Source organism: Brachyhypopomus gauderio, chromosome 3 (assembly GCF_052324685.1).
Source record: "Brachyhypopomus gauderio isolate BG-103 chromosome 3, BGAUD_0.2, whole genome shotgun sequence".
NCBI classification, from domain to species: Eukaryota; Metazoa; Chordata; class Actinopteri; order Gymnotiformes; family Hypopomidae; genus Brachyhypopomus; species Brachyhypopomus gauderio.
In genome coordinates, this window is record NC_135213.1 from 30,275,661 (window position 1) to 30,297,646 (window position 21,986).

The 21,986-nt window shown below is 40.4% G+C and overlaps 2 protein-coding genes and 1 long non-coding RNA gene across 5 annotated transcripts in view; 1 reads left to right on the forward strand and 2 right to left on the reverse strand.

Annotated features, from left to right (window-relative positions):
- pdzd2 (PDZ domain containing 2) overlaps positions 1-4,301 on the reverse strand; it is a 66,496-nt gene extending 62,195 nt beyond the window's left edge. For 2 of the 3 annotated variants that reach the window (XM_077001068.1, XM_077001066.1), the window contains exon 1: positions 4,005-4,301. The gene's annotated coding sequence lies outside the window, so the exon portion shown is untranslated. Of the gene's footprint in view, positions 1-2,483; positions 2,613-4,004 lie in introns of those variants that run through there. The other variant, XM_077001067.1, reaches the window with a different exon arrangement.
- Positions 4,302-10,706: 6,405 nt separating this feature from the next.
- golph3a (golgi phosphoprotein 3a) lies at positions 10,707-20,927 on the reverse strand. The gene is made up of 4 exons (XM_077001072.1): positions 20,456-20,927; positions 17,001-17,132; positions 16,392-16,506; positions 10,707-13,433 (listed from the first exon to the last, which is right to left on the reverse strand). The coding sequence occupies exons 1-4, from the start codon at positions 20,663-20,665 to the stop codon at positions 13,009-13,011; spliced, it is 882 nt and encodes a 293-aa protein (XP_076857187.1). The 5' UTR covers positions 20,666-20,927; the 3' UTR covers positions 10,707-13,008.
- Positions 20,802-21,743, forward strand: LOC143511056 (uncharacterized). The gene is made up of 2 exons (XR_013130136.1): positions 20,802-20,934; positions 21,080-21,743. It is a non-coding gene; the product is annotated as an uncharacterized LOC143511056 (long non-coding RNA).
- The last annotated feature ends 243 nt before the right edge of the window (positions 21,744-21,986 follow it).

Genomic DNA, 21,986 nt, shown 5'->3' on the forward strand with positions numbered 1-21,986 from the left:
ACACACACACACACACACACAAAGGTATCAGTGGGGATTTCCTGGTAAAACAAAAGGATAACAATAGGCTCTCTTGTTTTAAAAGGAGATTCTGACACACTGAGCCCTGGCCCTTTGCAAAAGGGAGGACTATATGGGAAGAATGGGATAATGATAATGAATAATGTGATACTACCATATGATTATAAGGTATCAGTCAAACTTTTCTGTGGCATTCCTTCTGGGAAGAACTTTACCACAAGTAGTGCAAAACACCATTTAAAAGCCATACATCTATTTATAATATCAGCTGGGTTGTTCAGCAAATTATCTGGTTGGTGAACGTCTGGCCATTACTATGTAGGTCAAAGAGCTAAATATGATGCGGACAAAACAGGAGCTTGCTAACGAGAATGCTGTCGCTCTGCTGTCTCAGTAAAGACAAGGCCAACAAGACAAATCTGATTCACCGCTGAAAAAGTATTCTGAGAATCTGGGAGCCGGCATTGTGAGTGGATATGGCGGACGGCGTGAAGCCGCGGGTGATCATCATGATGGAGGCCCACATCTGGCCTAGTTTGAATTAATCCAGCGTTTAGCACTAAGGAAGTGTGAGCTACAGCTAGTAGAAAATGTACAACCCCCTCCGATACAGTGTCTTTTGTTTATTATCGACACACTGAATTGCAGCTGTTGCATCCTCTTTTCAGCTCTTGCTCATGAGGGCAAAGAGTCTGCACATGGAAACTATGTCCTACAAGTCGAGACACAATCATCAGGTGGATCCTGGTAGCTGAACGGGGTAAGTATGCATGACAGGTTACAACGCTACTGTGGTCGAAGTTAATCTGAATACTTGCAGGCAGTCCGCATCCCCTTTTATATTATTGAGCACCATGAATGAGAGGGACGTGGGGGCACATGTGTAAGGCACTGTTAGCTGTCTCAGCTCCACTTACTGCCAGCAACTGCTTGTTGAGCAAGAAAGCGCTCTGGCATTTGCAAGCTTAGCCAGCGTCTAAAAACTCCCATTAAGAAGTTGACCCTCTCTGAACTTGAGTCTGACCCGTCATTCCCCGAAAGGTTGTCTGGCCATTGCTTTGTGTCACTTCACAGTGTGTACTTTGTGCTAGTTATTGTGCTAGATCTTGTGCTAGTTCTTCAACTGTTAGTTGCAGTAGAGGGGAATGAGTTGTATGAGATGATGATGGACTGATCTGTACCTTGTAGTGTGCTATGAATGAATAAAATGGCACTGTGTAAGTAATGGACACAGGATCAGAGAGGTGAAATAGCTCTGATGCTAGTGGGGGGGGGGGGGTGGTAGAAAACCACAGAGCACAAGAACTGAGACACCTTGGCCTGTTCTTTGTCAGAAGTTTGTAATCTCACTCTGCAGTAATGTCTGCTTTTCTCCAAACAGCTGGAAGACAACTGATGATATGTATGTATGTATGTATGTGAGGGTGTTCTCTTCTAGAAAGGTATGCCATTGTTTTTTTAAGCTCACAGCAGGAAAAAAATACTTGGGAAACTGTATCCATTAGTGTTCAAAATGTCCTAAAAACTAGAATTTGATAACAATAAATGTTACTGTGAGTTAGAGAGGTAAAGCAAGTGGAGACTGAGCACTGAACTGCAGAGGTCCTAAAAAGTAGAAAGCAGACACACATATAGATTTAGGCTATTAGTCTTGATTCATAAGCTCCTATTATTATCACAGTATTATGATCATATTACTTCTCACACAGATGTTGTATGCTCATCCACCAACTACTTGTATCATCAACCATGTTTTGTATGTAAGTACTAATGTGTACAATATGTGATTTAGAGCTAGTCCAGGGTAGTATGGTCCAAACATTTTGTTCTTCCTCTCACATCAGACACTCCAAACTTATATTACACAATAACCATAAAGGACCTGGAGCAACATAGCTTAACCTGTGCTTACTTACAGCCAGATAAACCCTGTTTGTACATAACAACAATGGTTCTAGTGTTTCACTACCTGAATTCCAGCATCTATTAAGCTTTTTGCCTTTTTTTGGTTTATTGTTAGCGATTTGTAGGTCTATTAACCATGAATGTGAGCTCTGAGAGCTCAGAGTGCTACATCACAACACTACATCCCTTGCGAAGACAGGATGCCAATCCTATTGTGCTATAATTAAAAAATAAATATAAATAAATCACACACATGGGAACATGGGAAGCCCAAACAATGTGCCTCGGGAAAGAGAAGGATTAGATTTTTCCTGTGGTCCTTTAAAACACAACTCATTTTCATATACTTACTAATTTCACACAACAGGGAAATCTGTAAAAGTTCTATGAGGTGTCGCACTAGCATTCACAGACTCTTATTTTGGCACCGTAACTTGTTAACTACCCTGAAGATTAATGGATATTTAGACATTATACCAGTAGAAATAGCTCCCTGTTAGTTCCGCTGAACAATGCAGCACAACAGTGAACATATATAATAAAAACCTTTCACTTACCAGGTGCAGAGCTTTCAAAGAAATGAAATAAAGCGGTGTTAGGGTATCTCAGAGCAGCTCTAGAGCAGTCTCCACAGCCTACAACGCTCTTTCACACACTGTTTCAGTCTCCTTCTCTGCACCCTGACCATTGTAAGTGTACAGATGTGTCCCCTCTGCTGAGCATCTGACCCAGAGGAGGCGGGATCTATCTGGCCTGCTGCAACCCCCCCCCCCCCCCAACCCCCTCCGCCATCCACCCAAACACCCCCCAGTCCTCGTGGGGGGCGGCGGCGTGCCCGGCGCGGCCTGGCTCGGCACGGACACCGCTCCCGTCCCCCAGCCCTCCGGCACTGTGCTGCTCTCATTGGCCCCTGCTGCTCTGCTGGAACATGAGTCTCTCTGTACCTGTCCTTTTGCACAGAGCACACACTCCACTCTTCACTTTTTCCGGCGTGTCCCCTCTGAGGCATCCTTGCATATGACAACAGTACCTGAACGCATTTGGAAATAACTGCTTATAAATGTTTAATTGGGCAACAGTGAAGTGATTCGTATAAAATATAACAATAAAAAAACTATTGTTATAGAGATTCATTCTTAACTAACTTTATTAGGTCGTGTAATGTTCTTCATGGTGTTCTTCACCATACCATGTACCTTGTTACCTGTATTTCACGATGTGCTACAGTTATTCGAAGTTCAAGAAGACTGGTAAATTGAGTTGACCACACTAGATGAACCGTTGCAAAATATAGAAAAATATATACTAAGATGTCAGGTACTAACTCAGTGATGTAGACACATTGAACCACGACATTTATGAAATGTCTAACGACAAAAAGTAAAGCAAATATATTAATAGAACTCGACGATCTTCCAGGCAAGAATGTGGTGATTGGACGTGAAACACAAAGACCTCCCGCGCACAAATGGACGGCGCTCGCACCCTCGCGTTGCCGGACGTGTCAAAACAGACGCGGTTGAATGAAAGAAACCCAGAGTCTCCGCAAATACTGCGATAAATTGTGTCTACAACTGTGTAAAAGTCGAGCTTCCGTTATTCCAAAAAAGAGTCTGCTGGGCTCCGAGAAAGCGCTCGGCAGTTCAGCTAAACTCGAACCAGTAAACAAAAACGCAAGTAGCCCACACAAATCAAATGGGAATATTTGTCATCCTGAAACATAGTTTACTAATTCTGTCAGTTTCTCCGTTTGGTGAGAAATAACTTTAAAATGGCTATTCTAGCAACTACTTACCGGGTTCGAAACCAAAGACTGAAAATTATAATTAGCTAGGAAGCTAGATATATGAAAACTAAGTTTTAAATTGTTTATACGAACTAAATCCTCTAGGCTTTTCTTCTGGTTGTATGGACGAGATGGATATTTCAATAATACAGGACATTTTCTGTAAACAAAAGTATTCCCAAGTCTAGCACAGGCCCATGCCTGTATGTATTCGTCTTTAACGCGTACACTTTCTTTCAGTGTTTTTATTTTCTAGATATAGAAGTCGGAGATGAAGAGTAGTCTAACCTACCGTCTGTTCGCGTGTGTTCTCCACCGATACTGCCTTCCTTCAAAGCCACGAGTTTTATCCAAATCAGTACAACGCCGGGGACTTCTCTCTTCAAAGCGGTCTGAAATGAATGCGGTCTGAAAGCCCATTTACAGGATTGGCAAAGGAATTCAATGGGCACTTTTACAACTGCAAGACTTAAATCGGGAAGTGTAGAGCCCTCTTTACTGTAGTATCCCCTCTTCAATCCGTCGTTTAAGCCATTGAATTAAGTAATTCTAATTGAGAGTGGCTCACTATTCTTCAACATACAGCAAGGATGCCGCGTAGCTGTATTATTATCAATGCAAGCGTGCCATTAGGTGGTAAAAGCGGTGGGAGGAGAAGTATGCTCATTATTTCTGATTTCAGACTCTACCGACCAATCAGAAGTTAGCTTTATAATCAAGCGTTACAGCGTGTTAGGTACAGTAGTTACCGTCTGTTACAGCTACCGTACAGTAGTACAGTCGACAAACATAAATAATTTTCATTGTCTGTATTTATATACATGAGTTATCTATGTAATTCCTGTTCAGTCCTAATTTATCAGGCCAATGGTAACTTTATAATAGTTCAATTAATCCGCAAGTCAGTGGATCTTTACTCACAAGCTATACAATAAGTGAGGGTCGATATGTGTGTGTGTTTGTGTGTGTGTCTGTGTGTGTGTCTGTGTTTGTATGATTGTGTGTGTGTGTGTGTGTGTGTGTGTGTGTGTGTGTGTGTGTGTGTGTGTGTGTGTGTGTGTGTGTGTGTGTGTGTGTGATAGTGACAAACTATCTAATAAATGTCAAATGTGGGATAAGGAAGATCAAATGTGACTAAGCATGTCTAAGCCAGGTTCAAAATAAAAGGTCTGATCATTCCTTGGCTTGTCCTAGTGCCATCATCTTCTCAGCAAAGAGGAAATCCTTTTATGACAAGCAGGTAAACCGAAGTACAAACAGAAGAACATCTGTTAACATTAAATTAAGTTCTATTGCTGGTACACATTAAACCTGTACCTTTCAAATATATGAATTTCATTTGAACTAAACATTGCAAAGACCCGTTCTACCTCACCAACGTTCCTTTCTGTCCATTGATGATTCTTTTAATACAAGGAATAAATAGAACTATGAATCATCTTTTAGTGACTCATGGGATCAATCTTCAGCTTAGTGCAGTGGCGAACATCAGATGTCTTGCATTCAATGTCTTTCCATTCTACTAAAACACAGTTGCATTGAAAGCCATCAGTGGTGCAGATGTTACAGAGATTGTGTCAGGCTTGTCAAAACCACTCAGGTGTTAACATAAAGAAAAGGTCTAGCTGTTCATATAAATAATTCCTTGGAATCTTCAGCTCAAATACAGTATAAATCAGTTTATGTTCTGTAACCTGAGAAATCTAAATGGTTGTTAAAGCCTGAACAAACCATGGCACTTCTACAGAATGTAGTACAGGTATTTAAAGCAGCATGCTGTAAATATATTTTAAACTGAGCTAATGAAATATGATCACATTGTGAGCTGCCATTTGCTTTGAAAGTGCTGTACTGTGCAATGAGTTAGTTTTACACTTGCTATGGCATAAAGAGAAAGGAATGTACAATGAACTAATTCTTTGTTAGCGTTCAGGGAAGAAAATGCATGTAAATGTAGTAACAGTATCCGTGACTCATAGAGAACACACAGACACTGATTACACTCACTTGTCAGATGGATTTGAGCATCACTGCTACATCATAATATCAGAACAAACACAAGTTTGTATAAATCATGGCAATCTGCCCTTTATGATGCCTTGATAATGTCTGAAAATGTATTTTAATTACTCATTATGTATGATAGGTTGTAGCTTGATGTGAATCCCTCTCAAAGTAGGTGTTTTCAGGAGACATTACACTCTTACTGTAAAAAGATTAGCTAGCTATCTGCAGGGTTTAGGCTACACAAGTAGAAACTGAGATACTGTAAATCCTGGCAGACATTATCTGCTATACAACGTGCCTGTATTTTGTTTATAATCTTTTTACAACATTCTATACATTCATTTACATTAAATACCATGTAACTTACTTCTAAATTACTGTGTTGGCCTTGGTGTGAGCAGCAACAGCAGTAAGTTACATGTTATAAGTGCAAGCTGACAGGCAAGTTTATTAAAACAAAGAAACAAAAGGTGCTTAGCAACACAGAGCAGGGTATTTTCTTGGCTGGGTGTCAACCGGAGAATTATATCCCACCTAACGTCCCCAAGGAAGCAGGAGGGATGCAGGCTGGCTTTCTGGCAGGTGGGTCTGGCTTTAGAGTAAAATTGTCATGAGAGAGCATCTGCTTTGGTTACTTTGTAGCCAGGTCGGTAGGTGATGGTTAAATGGAACTAAGAGGCAGTTTGGAGGAATTGGAGGTTTTTATGGTTGGCAAATGGCAAATGGGTGCTGGCTACCATCCAACCAATGCCTCCATATCTTAGCTAGCTTAATCGCCAGCAAGTCTCCATCATTCCCTCCGTACATCCTCTCAGTCAGGGTGAGCCTTTTTGAAGAAGAACGCCACTGGCTTCAATAGTACCACCAATCGAAGCCCCTGCTTTGTCCATGAATGGTGAAGCCTGTATTGAGGGTTGTGAATATATTGTCCTCCACAGGTGTCCACATAAACTGGTTGCTTTCCCTGCAAAGCAGTGGTAAATGTCTTGGTCTTGTAGCTAAATGTCAGAATGAATTGCTTGTGGAAACTGGTGCACCCCAGGCCGCGTTATAGGTTGTGGTATGTCTGCATCACCTCCTCTACCTTACTGATCTTGATCTGTACACAAGCCTCGCTAATGATGTAGCTGAGCAAACAAACTGGGCACAGATGTAACTCACACTTGTTTAGCTTGCAACATAAGGTATTGCACAGGATAGTGTGTGCACAGTGGGCATGTTCATCCAGGGGATGCAAGTGCATGAAGATGTTGTCTATGTAAGCGATGACAGATCTACCGAGGAATTCCCAAAGGACCTCATTAATGAATGTTTGAAATACAGACGGCACCATTGCTAGGCAATATGTTAGAACTAAGTACTCGTAATGGCTAGAAGCTCTGCTGAACGTGATCTTTCACTCATCACCCTCCTTAATATGAACAGGTTGTAGGCCCGACACAGCTATAACATGGTGGACAGGAGTACCTCTGAACTCCTACGAGGTGATGGGAAGTAAAAGCAAGGGCTTCATCAGGATACTTCACTGGAATGCACCATAATAATATACAGTGGAGGTTGTAGATCACATATGTCAAAGTCAAGGCCCGCGGGCCAGATCCGACCCGCAAATTGATTATCTATGGCCCCCTGGATGATATTTAATTACTATTAGAACCGGCCCGCAGGCCACAGCCGCCCGATGGTATTTTGCACGCACAAACACTACATTCCCCACAATGCAACGGTAGCCCGCGAAGTCACTGCAGCGCACACAAGCGGTGAGGGTCTGTGCGGCGAAAATGACGTAATCGCAGTGGCTCCGCCCGTGCGCGAGGGCGTCGCACGCTGTCGATTCGCAAGGTCGTGCACCTCTCGAATTTGCGCGCACCAGTTAAACTTAATAAGGTTAAATATTTATACATATATTCGAAATGATTCGAAATAATTCGTTTTTTTATTCACATTTTTTAATGGTTGTTTATTTTCAAAACGCCCAATATTAACGTCTTCACGTTCTCTCATGTTTCGTCCTGGAATTACAAGAGGCTCGTATTTGTTAACGTAATACAGGAGAACTGTTCAGACAGCTATTTGTTGTGAAACGAAGTCGTTACAATTTCAAGCATTTTCAAGTACTTTAGCCTAAATTGCAGCACTTTTCAAACCTTTATTACTTCATTTAATGTACAGGACATGTTTTCTTTGAAGGAAGTTTGTTTTTATCTGTTTGCTTGTTGAAAAATGTTTTCACTTGAAATTACTGACAGATCCATAAGAAAATATTGCTTTATTCATTTAAGCATTAAATAATATACACTGTGTTAGGTCTTGGTTCAATAGGCCATGTGCAATCATTTCAATATGTTTTAATAAACATTGAACCAGTCCGGCCCTCGGCTTGTAGCAAATTTGGTTTTTTGGCCCTCGGTGTATTTGACTTTGACATCCCTGTTGTAGATCATCCGAACTGGGGGGCCAGACTGGAATGTCAGTATGGTGTGATGATTGCAGCCTAATTTGCTAAAAATTGAGACAAAATCATTAAGTTGCCAGTACTGCTGCCGCTTTATCGCCATTCACAAAATTATGTCTCACACCGCGTTTATGTGGGGGCCCCCAGTCATTGAGTATTCTGGTAATCCGAGATGTTTATGTTGTCATCCAGCCATGTCATGTGATCACTCTAGTTGTGACCATGACTTGGGTGGAAAGCAATTGCTCAGTGGGCCCTCATGACTGTGGTCACCTCCAGGCCCCTCCCTTTAGTTATGCTCCTATAGATAAGCTACCGGAGCCACATGCTACTGGCGAGCCACTGGCACATGAGCTATGTGTGTCTCTTAAAATGTATGGTTGTTTAAATTGATGTTCACATACTCCACCTGTATTTTATATATTGGTTGCATGCTCTTACCAAAGACAATTCAATACAAGTACCTAGGAGATGCTCTGGCTTGCCAGTGGCGATGCCATGGTTGCATGTGCCATTACCGCAAGAGGACGTGTTGATGCCAACTTCTACCAGAGGCTCACCATCTGCATTGAAGGAACTGTGACTACTTGGCCTGGAATTTGAACTATAAATACGCACTTCTGCTAGCGGGCCGCCCAATGGAGGATGGGTTCCCTTTTGAGTCTTGGACATCCCAAGGTTCCTTCGTAATCCCTGCCATCTTAGGGAGTTTTTCCTTACCACTATCGCCTCTGGCTTGTTCATTAGGGATCTGGACCCATACGATTGTAAAGCTGCTTTGTGACATGTTGTAAAAAGCGCTATATAATTAAATTAGACAGATTTCAGGCTTCAAAGTAATGCTCCGCTTAGTCACCTCAACCTCCTTCAAACTTCACCTTGGCTTCTAAAACTAAAACAGCTCAAGTTATCGTGTGAACAACCCTGTGTCTTCTCTACCTAAGACCTCCTTGCTAATTGTCAGGAGCCATTGAATCAAAGGCTAATCCTATTGCAACATCTTAAAGCAATTTGCAAAGTGCTGAACTTTCGCCGTGTTTTGAAGACCTCCAGCAATGGTTTTTGAATAAGTCGTTCTTATCATATGAACCACGTCTCATGTTGGCATCTAAAAGAACAAAGGATGTGAGAACATTAGATAATTGGAGTGCAGAAGCAAAGGCTTAAAGCTATGACTGCTGAAAATTATTGAGCGTGTTTCCAAAATATTTACCTGTTCTTTACTTTTCCAATCCAAACTACCTGTATGACCTTAAACAGACTATTAATTTTGTGTTTAGCATTGAAATATTTAATGAAATAAAAAATATATAACTTAAGAAATGCAATAAAATTACAAAATAAGTGAATAAAGCTAGCTAAATAATGTAGAATTGAATTCCGTCATAAACATCGAGTGCAAAACGATAATGATCTCTCTCCACAAAAATATTAATCAAAGACGCACCTTATTGCATCACAGAGTTGCATTGTTACATAATTACACTTATATTGATTGTCCAATGTGCAAAGTGTGATATGCTAATGCTAGTTTAGGATTTCAAATACCAGTCAATACCAGACTTCAACATTACACATTACAATTATTATCACATTAAAAAGGTGATTTACTGCACTTTCAATATGTGAGAAATGTTGGAAAAATATGTATCATAAAACTTTCATGCATATCCCATGCCCTTATTACATTAAAATGAAAAAAAAAACCTCCTAACCTTAAATATCTTCTCTGAAACATAAACTTACCTTCTCAACAGTATGATGCATGTGTGATTATCATTGAAAGTGTCCTTGGGTTCTGAGAAATGTGCTATATTAGTAATTTCATTCAACTGGATAACGTTTCATATTGAGCAAAACATAATCCCATAAAATTACCATCATTTCCCCTCATTCATGTGGCATTTCAAAGATTTTTCCGGGTGCTGAGCTAGTATCCGATTTCCTACAGATTTTTGTCTCCATACTATAATATGCAGATGATCCAGGTGACCCAGACACAATACTACCTTTTGAAGTTCCTTGCGACTGTGGCATGAAGAGTAGCTCACATGAGCCTGCTCATAAAGTAAGTTTCCAGGTGTGTCGCAGGGCACATGATGCACATGAGCCATGCAGAACAGACTGTGTTCATTCAGAAGGGTCATATGCTGACACATTCTAAACCAGGTGTTTCTGCTAGCCAAGGCACAGCACACAGCCACACTGGTGGTATAATCTCAAACCACTCTAAAGGCAAAATTTACTTTTCTGGCATGTATGCCTGAATTACTGGCTAAATAGCCCCAAACTGCACAAATTTACTATCACAATCTGTACACTCAAAGTTAAAAAGTACAAATGTAAAGACAACTGTTTCACCAATGTAAGCAAAAATTGGCATAACAATAAACTAAAACATTGACATTGGAAAGGATACAGCTTGCATGTGTACTTTGGTTTTGTGAAGATCAAAATACTGGGAAGAAATATGAATACAGGAAAAAGCATGCCTCACACAAGCATCCGTGTCACAAAATATGACCAGATAAATGAGGTTTTGAGGCACTTCCAATACCTTTGTTTATTTGGTAAGAAGAAAATGTACAGATATGGGTCCCTTCATAGTGAGATCTACACCTACAAACAATTTCGATGTTCTTTTACCAAACCTTTGCTACATATAAGGACAGAAAGATCAATGTCTGTGAGGCAAGCATTAATCATAATCAACAAAACAAAGGAAAAATGCAAAAGAAAGCATGTAGTATCAAATTATTGCTTCAAATGAGTAAAGGTTGGCAATCAAACAAAAGTCATGCGACATTAACTTAAACATTAGAATAAAATGACTTGTCAAAGTAAGGTGTCCTCTGTGGGTTTTCTTTGATAGTGCCAAAAAATCTATTATAAAAACAAAACAAAGCCACACAAAATCAGAATATGAAACATGCATCTGTCAGTACATACAATCCACTAATTAGGTGACAGGCCACATACATACAAAAAGAACCATGTACTCATCAAATTGGAATGTAATGTTAAGCATTCTGTAATGTCTTGCTTCTGTTATGTGCAATCTGTCTCATTCTCACTCTTGACAAAAATACAAAAATAGACAAATTTACAACAGTTAAACACACAAGGAAACTGTGAATGTGAGTCTCATTTAAAATGGTCATTTGCATTTATTTAATTATTTATTAATTAAATCTCAAGAGATGTACATAAACAAGGAAACTGGGAGAAATTGCAACTTTTTTCATCTCTCAAATTCAAGCCTGTTTGAAGACTTTTCATTGCATACTGCAAAGATTGGCTTTTAGGAAAATGCCTCTTTATGGTGTTACAGAGCGGAAACCCTGAAACAAAGAAACATCGCCTCAATATCGTTCTACAGACCCAATAGAAAGCTGGAGCTCCTGTCTAAAGGAAGACAGTGTTATTGTAAATTGAGGAACACCATTTGGAACAATCAGACATGAAACAATTCTTGCCATGCTGAAGTAAAGGATGGAAAAAAATGAAGAAAAAAAGAATCCTTTACATTTCTTTCAGAGATCACACCACTAAGGGACAGATTTTTGATTAACCTGTAAAAACTGGTTCACTCAGTTGCTCCGGAATGCCACGTCACGGTGAGGAATAGCTACAGTACACATTGTAACTTAGAGGTTACGATTCTTGTAACCAATATCAGGCACATATAATAATAGAAGTCGTACTGTTTTACCGCATGTTTCTGGAAACTGTAGAGTAATAGCACTAAAGTGACAACGCCATTGAGAGGCCATTAAAAGAAAGAGGGTGAGGTGTGAGAGGTAGAGCACATAGTGTTACTTCTACTACAATCATGAACAGCCAAAAATAAACCTTTAATGCTACTGTTCATGAACAAAATTGGAACAAATAGGTTTTCCAATTTCACTGGGTCAATCCCAGGGAACCATTATACCAGTCTACTTTGTTCTATCAATACTCCTCATTTTCACTTGGACAGCCGCCTCCCTTCTTTTGACAGTACCCGAGGAGCCAGCCTTAGGGTTCCCAAGCCAAGAAAATGAAGCTACCAGCCACATCTGACATGGGCAACACCCGGCGGCCTCATGGACGAGCCAACACAGTCTTGGTACTGTAACCTGTTTTCATTCTCGGCCCAAGAGAGCCCCTGCTGGCATCGCACTGATGAGCTGTGGGTCTGCAGCTGTTCCTTGTCCCTAAGGAGGGTGGTATGGAATAGTCACCTGAAACCATTCTACACAGTGAGGTTTTCATACATCACAGTCTCTGTATATGTAGATACTCCAGTTTTTTGTTTACAGTTCTTAGCGGGTGTACATGTTTTTCTCAAAACCTTGCAACACTTTCAAACTAGTTTCAATCTGTGAGCATAAGAAACAGATTCAAAAATAATGTCATTTTTAAAAAGGGTTCATACTTAATTGTGAGCTCCCTGTTTAGTATGATCCCAGCCCTGTATCTCAGGGTACAGGACTGAGAATGGAAGATAAAGCCCATTTGGCCATATAAACAAAAGGTTTGAGATTGCTCCTGCAATTCATATTCAGACAGAGTGTCCAAGCTGAGAAGAAACCCCATGCATGTAACAGGCCAGAACATAAACCAAAACAAAGAGCAGGAGGGTGAAGGCGTGCTTTCCTTCAGCCTCACTGAGACTCGGACAACCCCAACGACAAACACCGTACAGAATGCAGAAGGGAAACAAATAAAGTACTAAATAAAATTAAAAATAGAATTCTGCAGAGTTATCGTTTATTTCTCACAAACTAGGACGACCCTTTCTGCATTTGTTTCTCTACCCAGTGTGAAGTCCGTTTCGTTCCCGCTCAAGTCCTCATTTGGTGAAAGCGGCCACCACGGCCCAGAGCAGCTCGTTGCTGTTGGTCTTCATGCTCTCCCCCTCCGGCTCCAGGTCCAGCAACTGCCGCACCCTCTTCATCGCCAGATCGTACTGGTCATCCAGGAGCGGCGCAAACGCGTTCTCCAGCACGTCTGAGGAGTGGGCCAGGAAGATGAGGGCCAACAGGCGCTTGTCCATGCGCTGGGGGTCGTTCACCCACTTCTCCAGCACAGCCTCCTGCACCTTCTTGATGAGGCGCTGTTTGATGTTGCTGTTGGTGAGCGGGTGCGTCGTCATGTCGAACAGCAGAAAGTTCTGCTTCTCGGTGGTGAGCACGCCTTTCTCCACCAGGTTCTTGGCTAAGCGCTCGCGCACGTTTCGCAGCTGGTAGTGGAGCTTCAGGGGGTTCCACGTCTCACCTTCAGGAGGACAGACCCCAATTATTAGTACAAAATTTTAATAACTGAAAAGAAATGCTAAATTGTGTCAACCACTTATTCATCTTTGTGGTGATTCCTTACAGTTGCACACTATACTCTGCTATACATATAATGAAACATACCATAACCATCTTAACCATAAACCCCACTGATAGAGAGCATCACATAATTTCTTTCTTTTTTATAGGTGCAACCCCAGAGATGCATCACTATTACTTGGCAAACACTTCCCAACATGTATTACATCTCTCAACAACATACAAGAAGCATTTGGTAACATCTTTGACAAATGACGATCAAACAACTATTTTATGCAATTCTTAGGTTCTGGTTTAATTCTAAACAGATTTCTGAAAACACACTAAACACTGAAGGCAACTCCTTGTCATAGAAGCTTTGATCTGCTTAACTCGTATACCAAATTGTGTCATATGGTATTAAACTTGTTTTAATAAATAAATCTAAAACTCTGATTAAAGGGGCTTTAATCAGAGTTTTAGATTTATTTATTAAAACTAGTCCCTTTAGCATGAAAATAATTGTGCCACAAACCAAAGAAAATCTCAGTCAAACGAATTGTGCGTTTATTATGGTACATGTACTCATTCCAAACCGTTGCGGTCTGCATGTTACAATTAATTGCATGCAGTCATACAGAGAATGCATGGCAGCCTAAGTGTGAACCTTAAGCTGTAAGCCATTAGCAACATGCTATCCTAAGCTTGTCAAGCTCATTGGTGCCTGACAGAAATAATGATGAATGCAATGGACTAGGGATGCAAATTATCGATTAATTCATTAATCGTTAGTTGACTGATCTTATCGATCGACTTTCGATTAATCGATAAGCGGGGTTTTTCACCTGAATTTCAGTGTTTCAATAGGGCTTTTAAAAATATCAGCTAAATATACTGCTCAAAAAAATTAAGGGAACACTAAAATAACACATCCTAGATCTCAATTAATAAAAATCTTTGAAATCAGTTGAAAATCTCTCATTTCTACCTGTTGTCTGTTCCATTTGCACAAGAGCAGTTGAAATTGATTCACAATCAGTGTTGCTTCCTATCTGAACACGAAGTGTGGATGACTTGGAGTTACATTGTGTTGTTTAAGTGTTCCCTTTATTTTTTTTGAGCAGTGTAGTTAAAACACTTTGTTCAAAAAGTATATATTATATTATGATAATGATATTGTATTATATTATATATTGCTCAAGTAATTATGCATGAGGAAATTTTTATGGTATAACAAAATACATTCTTTCATTTAAAAAAAGTAATAAATTAAGGACTGGCTCAGTTCAATTTGAAACATTAAACATAAAAAAAATGTTAAAAAAAAGAAGAAATTAAATAGAGAGCCAAACAGAATATTATTGAGCCCATGTTTGGACAATGTTTCTAGCTTTGTAGTGAACACATGCTGTAACGCGACCGGAGAGTGCCCAAGTTTCCACAACATCATTGAGCTTGTCAGTTAAACTGTCAGCGGTGTGTCTATCCGACATGTTCGTCGTAATCAGCACTGCAGATTTTAGCTGCCAGTTCTCGTCAGTGTAGTGGCACGTCACAGTAATGTAACTTTCTGTTGTTAGAGCCGTCCAACAATCTGTTGTAAGGGCTACAGTAGTAGCAGTAGATAGCTTTGTTTTTAGCTCACTCGTATTTTTTGTAGCGAGCTTCGAAAACGCTCGCCTTCCCAGTGTAGCTGTGATTTTAGGTTGACCAGGTGCACTGGTGATATGCAGGACAGCTGCATGCATGGTGTTCAAATGATAATTGAGTGAGCTAGTGGAACTGTTGTACTTCAATACCGCATTACACACAGAACATTTGACTTCTTAGCCTAAATTAACAATGTTGAAATTGTAGCGACTACTACTCCTCGCAGCGAATTCCCTAACAGACAGGCACTTGGCCCTTTAAGTGACATTGGGAGAGCGGCGCCTGCGCGCGCCAGGGGAGGGGAAGAGAACAGTGCTATTGTTTGAGTTGCGTGGAAAATAAAGTTTCCCTCCTTGGGATTTTCTGGATTACGCAGTTTCTGCCTCGTTTCCCGAACACGCTTCAAAATGGTCCCACACCGCACGTCTTTTCGCCCGCTTCATTTTGTTTTCCACTCTGGTCTTTTGCGACACGTGTTCACCTCTCGTTCTTACGCTCTGTTCAAGTTAATACAGGAGCGCTCTCTAATGATTAATCGTGATTAATACATTTTGATCGAGTAACGTCTTAATCGACAATTAATCGAAAGTCGATTAATCATTTGCATCCCTACAATGGACACAAAAGAGCTACAAGACCTGCCTGCTTCTTCAAACTAAAGTTCCTAATGAACTGCGCGGTGGATAAGGACAGTGTACACTACCGCGTTAGTGAAAGGCCTTCTGATCCACAGTGATTTATAATTTCAATCATGTAGATATGCCCAAGGATTCTTATTGGTGTAGCATGGTGTATTTGCCCAAACTAGCATTGAACCACAGAGCCCCATGTGAAAGACAGCACTGTTACCCAATACAGTACACCAACCAATGAATACCGCAGCTATGAGAGGAAAAAAAAAAAAACAAATAAAAACTTTGCCCTGGTGTTTCTTAGCAGCATTTGCATTCAAAAGCACAGGGCCAAACCTTACCAAAGCAGTATGCATTTACATTTCATTGGGTTGGACTTGTGCTTCAACTACCTCAGAGAGGGACTATAAAGCACTAGTTGAATAACTGCTAACTCGTCTGTTCAAAATCACTCAAAGAAGCTTAGTCTTTATTGCTTAGTTTTATTGCTTTTTTATGCTGGGCTGAGCTCAACCTGCGGTGTGAAGCGAACCATCACTTCTGTGTTCCATTACACCCCTAGTTTATTACCAATGTTTCGTGTTAGGAAATCAAAATCAGTGCAGGTAAATGTTAACTATTGTATGCTTCCCACTCACCACTAAGGAGCTCAATCCAGCTCTGAACAGTCTCGGGTGGCTGGGTCTCTTTAATGTGCTTTAGGGCCTCGTCCAAGAGCACGTCGCCTGTTGGAGCATCAGACTTACAGATGACCTGTAAATGTGGAGTGTCAAAGACACACGGATATTATGCTAATTGGACGGTTTAAAGAAACATAGAAATAGACTATGTACAAATTAGAATGATTATTTGTAGAAGTACACATATGCAAATAGCTATGAATGAAAAAAATCTGAAGTGCACTCTCTCTTCCTAACGCATGTATCATCTCACAGCCTGGAAACTCCAAACATTCAAGAGGAGATTCACCACAGGCCTCCATCTGCTTCACAAGGGTGCAGCTCTTTGCACGCCCGTCACTGACATGTTATCAAAAGACAAAAGCCAGGTTTTCCAAAAGACTTCAAACGGCACCACCTCTCCCCCCCCTTTTATAAACAACTCAAGAACTATCCATATTTGTTAACGGAACAGGGCGGGAAGTCGTGTATCGCCGGCGCGTCGATGCGCGTGAACAAGAAAAGAGGAGGACGGTGCGAGGGTTCTCCTTGTTTACACAGGCACTCCGGTGATGAACGTGCTCCCACCTTTCTGGTGAGCAGGCTCTTTCTTCTCATGCCACAGGCCTCAAGCTGCAGCCTCCCTCGCAGGGCCAGTTCAATAAGCATGCAGCCCCGCAGGCCTGACGAGATGCAGTCGTTCCAGAAAGAAGTGTAGCCCTGTTTGGAGAGACAATGGAAGCAGGTCACAAAAGTGCATCATATTTAATGGAGGTGGTAAGTAAAGGACTAGAGTATTTATATTTGTTCAAATCACAGTGAGAGTAAGCAGGAGTGACAGAGATGGAGAGAGAGACTCACTGATATCTTCAACAACTACCCCCCCCCCCCCCCCCCCCCTTCCACCTCGCTGTCTATATTAAGGTTAAGATTTAATTTCTTGCTCCTGCTCAGTACAAGGCAATAAAAGGTAGTCTTCACATGTCAGGAGCAGAAGGTCAGGCACTGTAGCGCAGCCGTGGTGCTGAGAGGATTAAGGTGCGGCTCAAGGGCCCAATAATGGCTGCAAGGCCGAGTTGGGATTTGACCTGCTAACCTTCTGATAACCCAACTCCTATCCACCAGGCTACCACTGCTCCTTGGTAGTCCATGAAAAGGCATTTCAAATGAGCTTTTATTAGAACCAAACCATGAAGACTATACCTAAATAGCAGCAAATGCTCAAATGTTTCACGTGGAATGCTAAGCATACCATATTAACAGACATGACCGTGCATGAACAAATACGAAGAAACAGCAAAACACAAGCCAGCACAACATTCCTCACAATACTCTAAAACCCACTTGGACTTCCTGTCAACCCCACTCCAACAATTAAAAGGACAGCATTAGAAGAAAGACAAAAAAGACCATGTTATTTCACAGCAGCTCTGCTTGTCTTGTGCCACTGTTTTTTTGTAGGCACTACTGCAGCATCATGCTTCGCTGTGGTCTTTGCGAGAGGTAGCTAGTGTTTTAACAAGGCTAGCTTTGTAACAACCAAGCTGGCAGGTCCAGAGAAAGCTACTACAGAACAACAGGGTTCTTTCAGGGTCCTGGCACCATAGCAGACGCTTCACACAGAGTGGAGTCCTCAGAGGAGACTGAGGGTACGTTGCTGAAAAATGTGAGCTTAAAAATTCAAACTATTTACCTATTAACCATTGATAATCATGTCCTAGACTATACGCTATGGTATTGTGGGCCTCTGTATCAACAAACATACCTTTTTTATTAAATGTCTTTGCAACCCAGCATTTTTACATGTATTATTTCAACCGAAGAAGGGCTTTACTTTGAAAGATTACATGAAGTGAAGCTAACATTTCTTTCATTTTTTCTTGAGTTTGGCACAAGTTACTAGGTTGTATTAATCTACTAAAAAGGATGAATGCTTGCAGAAATTACATTTTCATTTTGCTTAGAAAGTCAGAGAACTGCTAAATGTTTACAAAAATGTCATTTCAAATGTTTGAACTGTTACTGAACAAATGTATTGGGATGAATCCTAGTTATCAACAGGTGCTACATGCAGTGCACACAGAACTACAGGGTCACTGCATTGTACAAAATTAAATTTTTCAATTCAAGATTTCAATTTAACTTGGTCACTTTAATACTGCTTTTGCATGTACAAAATTGTCACCTAACTGTCTATATTCAGCAGTTGTTTGAATATCAGTTAGATTCACTGTGCAAGAGCTTTCCGAAGAGTGATGACAAAATATCAAAAACAGAAACAAAGTTTCGATATACTGACCTTTACATGCTGAAGTTTTAATGTTCAGTTTGTTGCAATTCCCATACCAAATTACACCAATACGTTATATTGAAATTTCACAGCACAAAATAATAAAACCACACCCTTCTGCATTATCTGCAGTGCAGACACCAGTATTGTAATATCTATTAATAAATGATATATTGTGCAGCAACACTGGTAGCACGAGCCTAAAATATTTTTTTTGGAAATTGGCTCCCCAAAATAGTCATCCTTATGCTTTCATCTTTCCATCTCAAATGTAAGGATCATGTCATCCCACTTTTTCATGGGCCTTTTAAGAATATTATACTCTTAAATACTTTTAATACTACAGTTGCACTGTACAGTTATATCAATTTGTCTGCAGCATTTTCCTTGTGGTATGTATTACATGAATCTTGGCGTACAAAGTAGTTTCAACAACCTACATCCATTGGTCTAAACTGTAAAAGAATACAATATCCTCACATACCAGATGGAAACTAACCAAAGAGCCCGTCTTATGTGAAGCAGAATAACTGTGAATGCAGGTATCCAAATTAAGTACACTGCCTTGCCATGCACATGCATATTTACAAAGACCATCAACCTTTGTACTGTTCAGATGCCTGCTCATTTCTGACATGGGCAAATAGTTTCTTAGCAAAGAAACCAGGACATGACTGGCAGATACCACATTGTCTTAACCATAATTGTTTCCAATGTCAGCACTTTTACTGTGTTACTGTCAAAATGTTTTAGAAAGTATGTCACTGCTTATTGACAAGTTTGTTTCTGTAGCAACAAGCCTCGTAAAAAGAGAACTTGGTTACACACCAGCATCACTAAATTACCCACACTCGAAACACCCAAGTCTGGCTTTTCTCAAATTATATGCATAGTTTAAATGAAATCTTGTAAATACATAACCTAACTTAACTCTACCAAAAATTACTCTGCCGATGATTGTATTCAATAAATACTTAGATTTAATATTTTAATGGTTTAATGTAATTTAAAGTCCTCAAAATTAAGCACTTAACTAAGTACAGCAGCCATTCCATTTGCTTTGAGAGCTTAGATATTTTTGAAAGAGTATTCATCCTTCAATATGACTTCTCTAATTATCCACACGATTAAGTGTTGTATTTCAGAATGCAGTTATACCTAAAATCTAAAGAAATTACCAGGAAACCAAGTGGGTTTGTGCACTCATACAATTAAAGAGATGCTGTCTGCTCCCAAACGAACTACGTACTACCCAGCAGTGGCCAGATAATTATCGAGTTTGCAACCAACAATATGCTTCAAAAATGCAAAGTTTACACAGGAGATAACACCGTCAGGTATAGCCAACGGTTGTGGCATTAAGCATAACAGCTGTCATCTTTTGACTTTGACTTTGTTTTTTTCGATCAGGTAAGAGGCAAAGGTGCTGAAGGAGCCAGCTACTAGTACTAGTTAGATTGTACTAGTTAGTTAGCTAGCTAGCTAACGTATCTATGGTATTATGGTTAAGTCAAAAACAAACAACCACGTCAACTAATCAGTCAGCGACTACTCGGCTAGCTGGCTAACCCATCTACCACGTTCAAAACACCACTAGCGTTAGCTGCATAGCTAGCGTACACACGTTAGCCAGCTAGCTAGCTAACCCATCTATCACGTTCAAAACACCATTAGCGTTAGCTGCATAGCTAGCATACACAAGTTAGCTAGCTAATCGGAAGACCGCCACTTATTATTAAAAAACACATATAACCTCGCGGTCCTTTAGCCCCAAAAGCAAAACTTCCTCCATGAGGGTCAGTCTGGTTTCTTTGGAATCACCGACGTCCTCCTCGTCCTGTTCGTCTTTCCGGAGCTCGTAGTCGTCTTCCCCAAGCCCCTTCTCCTTGTCGGCAGTGGCGCCACGCGAGGCCTCGGTCCGTCTCTGGACGAGGCCCGAGCTCCGCTGGGTCAGGGAAGTCATCGCTAGCTGCAAACACAAGTCCTCAACACGACAGAAACACCACACTCCCAGACTATTTCTGTCTGAGGTTGGAATGGTTTTATTTAGTCCGATACATAAATGTTCCTTGACTGACTGTTAACAAAGGACAGCAAACGGAACGTCCAAATATGTGACTTCTTCAGTCCTTGCTAAGCCTCATCAAATTACAGTTTGCAGTTCTCCCGAGTTAGTAAGGTCTAACATGGCGACCGACGATGACGTGATCAGTGGATGTGGCATCTTCACAGGTATCTAAACCTTAAAAAAGTCCTACATAAAAAAAACACTTTATAGAATCATAATAGTTATACATTTTACTAGCTATAAAATATACAATATAATACATTTATAATATAATACATTAAAAAATTACCCCTTATTTTTTTCCTACAGTACAGTGTAGTTACTCCCTGGATTCTTCTTCAGATGTTTCTGTCTATGATCCCTGCAACTTCTCAATTATTCCCCTGCAAGCGACTTGCATCGTGCTTCTAGGTGCTGGATTGGTTAGAGGTTAATTTGCACAGTGTGCATCTTGGGTCTTGCCTAATATGATTCACCCCTGCTTTACATGACATAGTGCATGTAACATTATAACACAACGACATTGTAGGGTGTTCCAAATAAAGGGATTTAATGAACTTCACCTCCCTGGACCCACATCACAAGATCGGTGTGTAAGGAATACAGTAGATACTGCTTAGGGACCCTGTGGAAGGAGAGAGTATGTCTTACTGACTTTAAACAGGACTGGGTATTGTATTGTATGCTGCCTTGATCCAGGTAAATAAGAGGCTAATAAGATGCATTCTTTGCATTGAGCAGCGTACAAAAGCAGCTTACAAAAGTGCTTTGTCATTTACGCATACAGTGTATCCTAGCCATCACACTCATTTAGAATCCAAGATATTGTTGAACTACAATACTGTTGAAATACAGGAATCAATGCTTGATCAAAGTGTGAAATAAGCTATATACCAAACACTGAAGTGCAACAAATATTATCAAACAAAACATGCTGAAGTTTCAGTTATGCAACAATAGTATGAATTTCATGGGTGCAGGACCAAAAGTCATTATACTATTCCACAAATAGATAATCTTCAGTATGTATTTGAACACACACACACACTAAAATAATGTTAGTTGACTTGCTGAAGATGAAACATAGAGTACAATATTTGGGCTGATATATCCTTTTATGCCATTAGACCTAAAATCTCCCAGATTTCTCACAGAATCTCCTGTCAGTCCAAAACCTCACACAAAACATTCTAGAAAACCTGCAAACAAACAATGC

Excerpts from the sequence above, each read along its gene's own strand:
- golph3a (XM_077001072.1), bottom strand. The coding sequence starts at position 20,665 with ATGACTTCCCTGACCCAGCGGAGCTCGGGCCTCGTCCAGAGACGGACC. Across the intron at positions 17,133-20,455 it reads TGGGGCTAAAGGACCGCGAG|GGCTACACTTCTTTCTGGAA; the intron begins GTTATATGTGTT and ends CTCTCCAAACAG. Across the intron at positions 13,434-16,391 it reads CTGGATTGAGCTCCTTAGTG|GTGAGACGTGGAACCCCCTG; the intron begins GTGAGTGGGAAG and ends GTCCTCCTGAAG.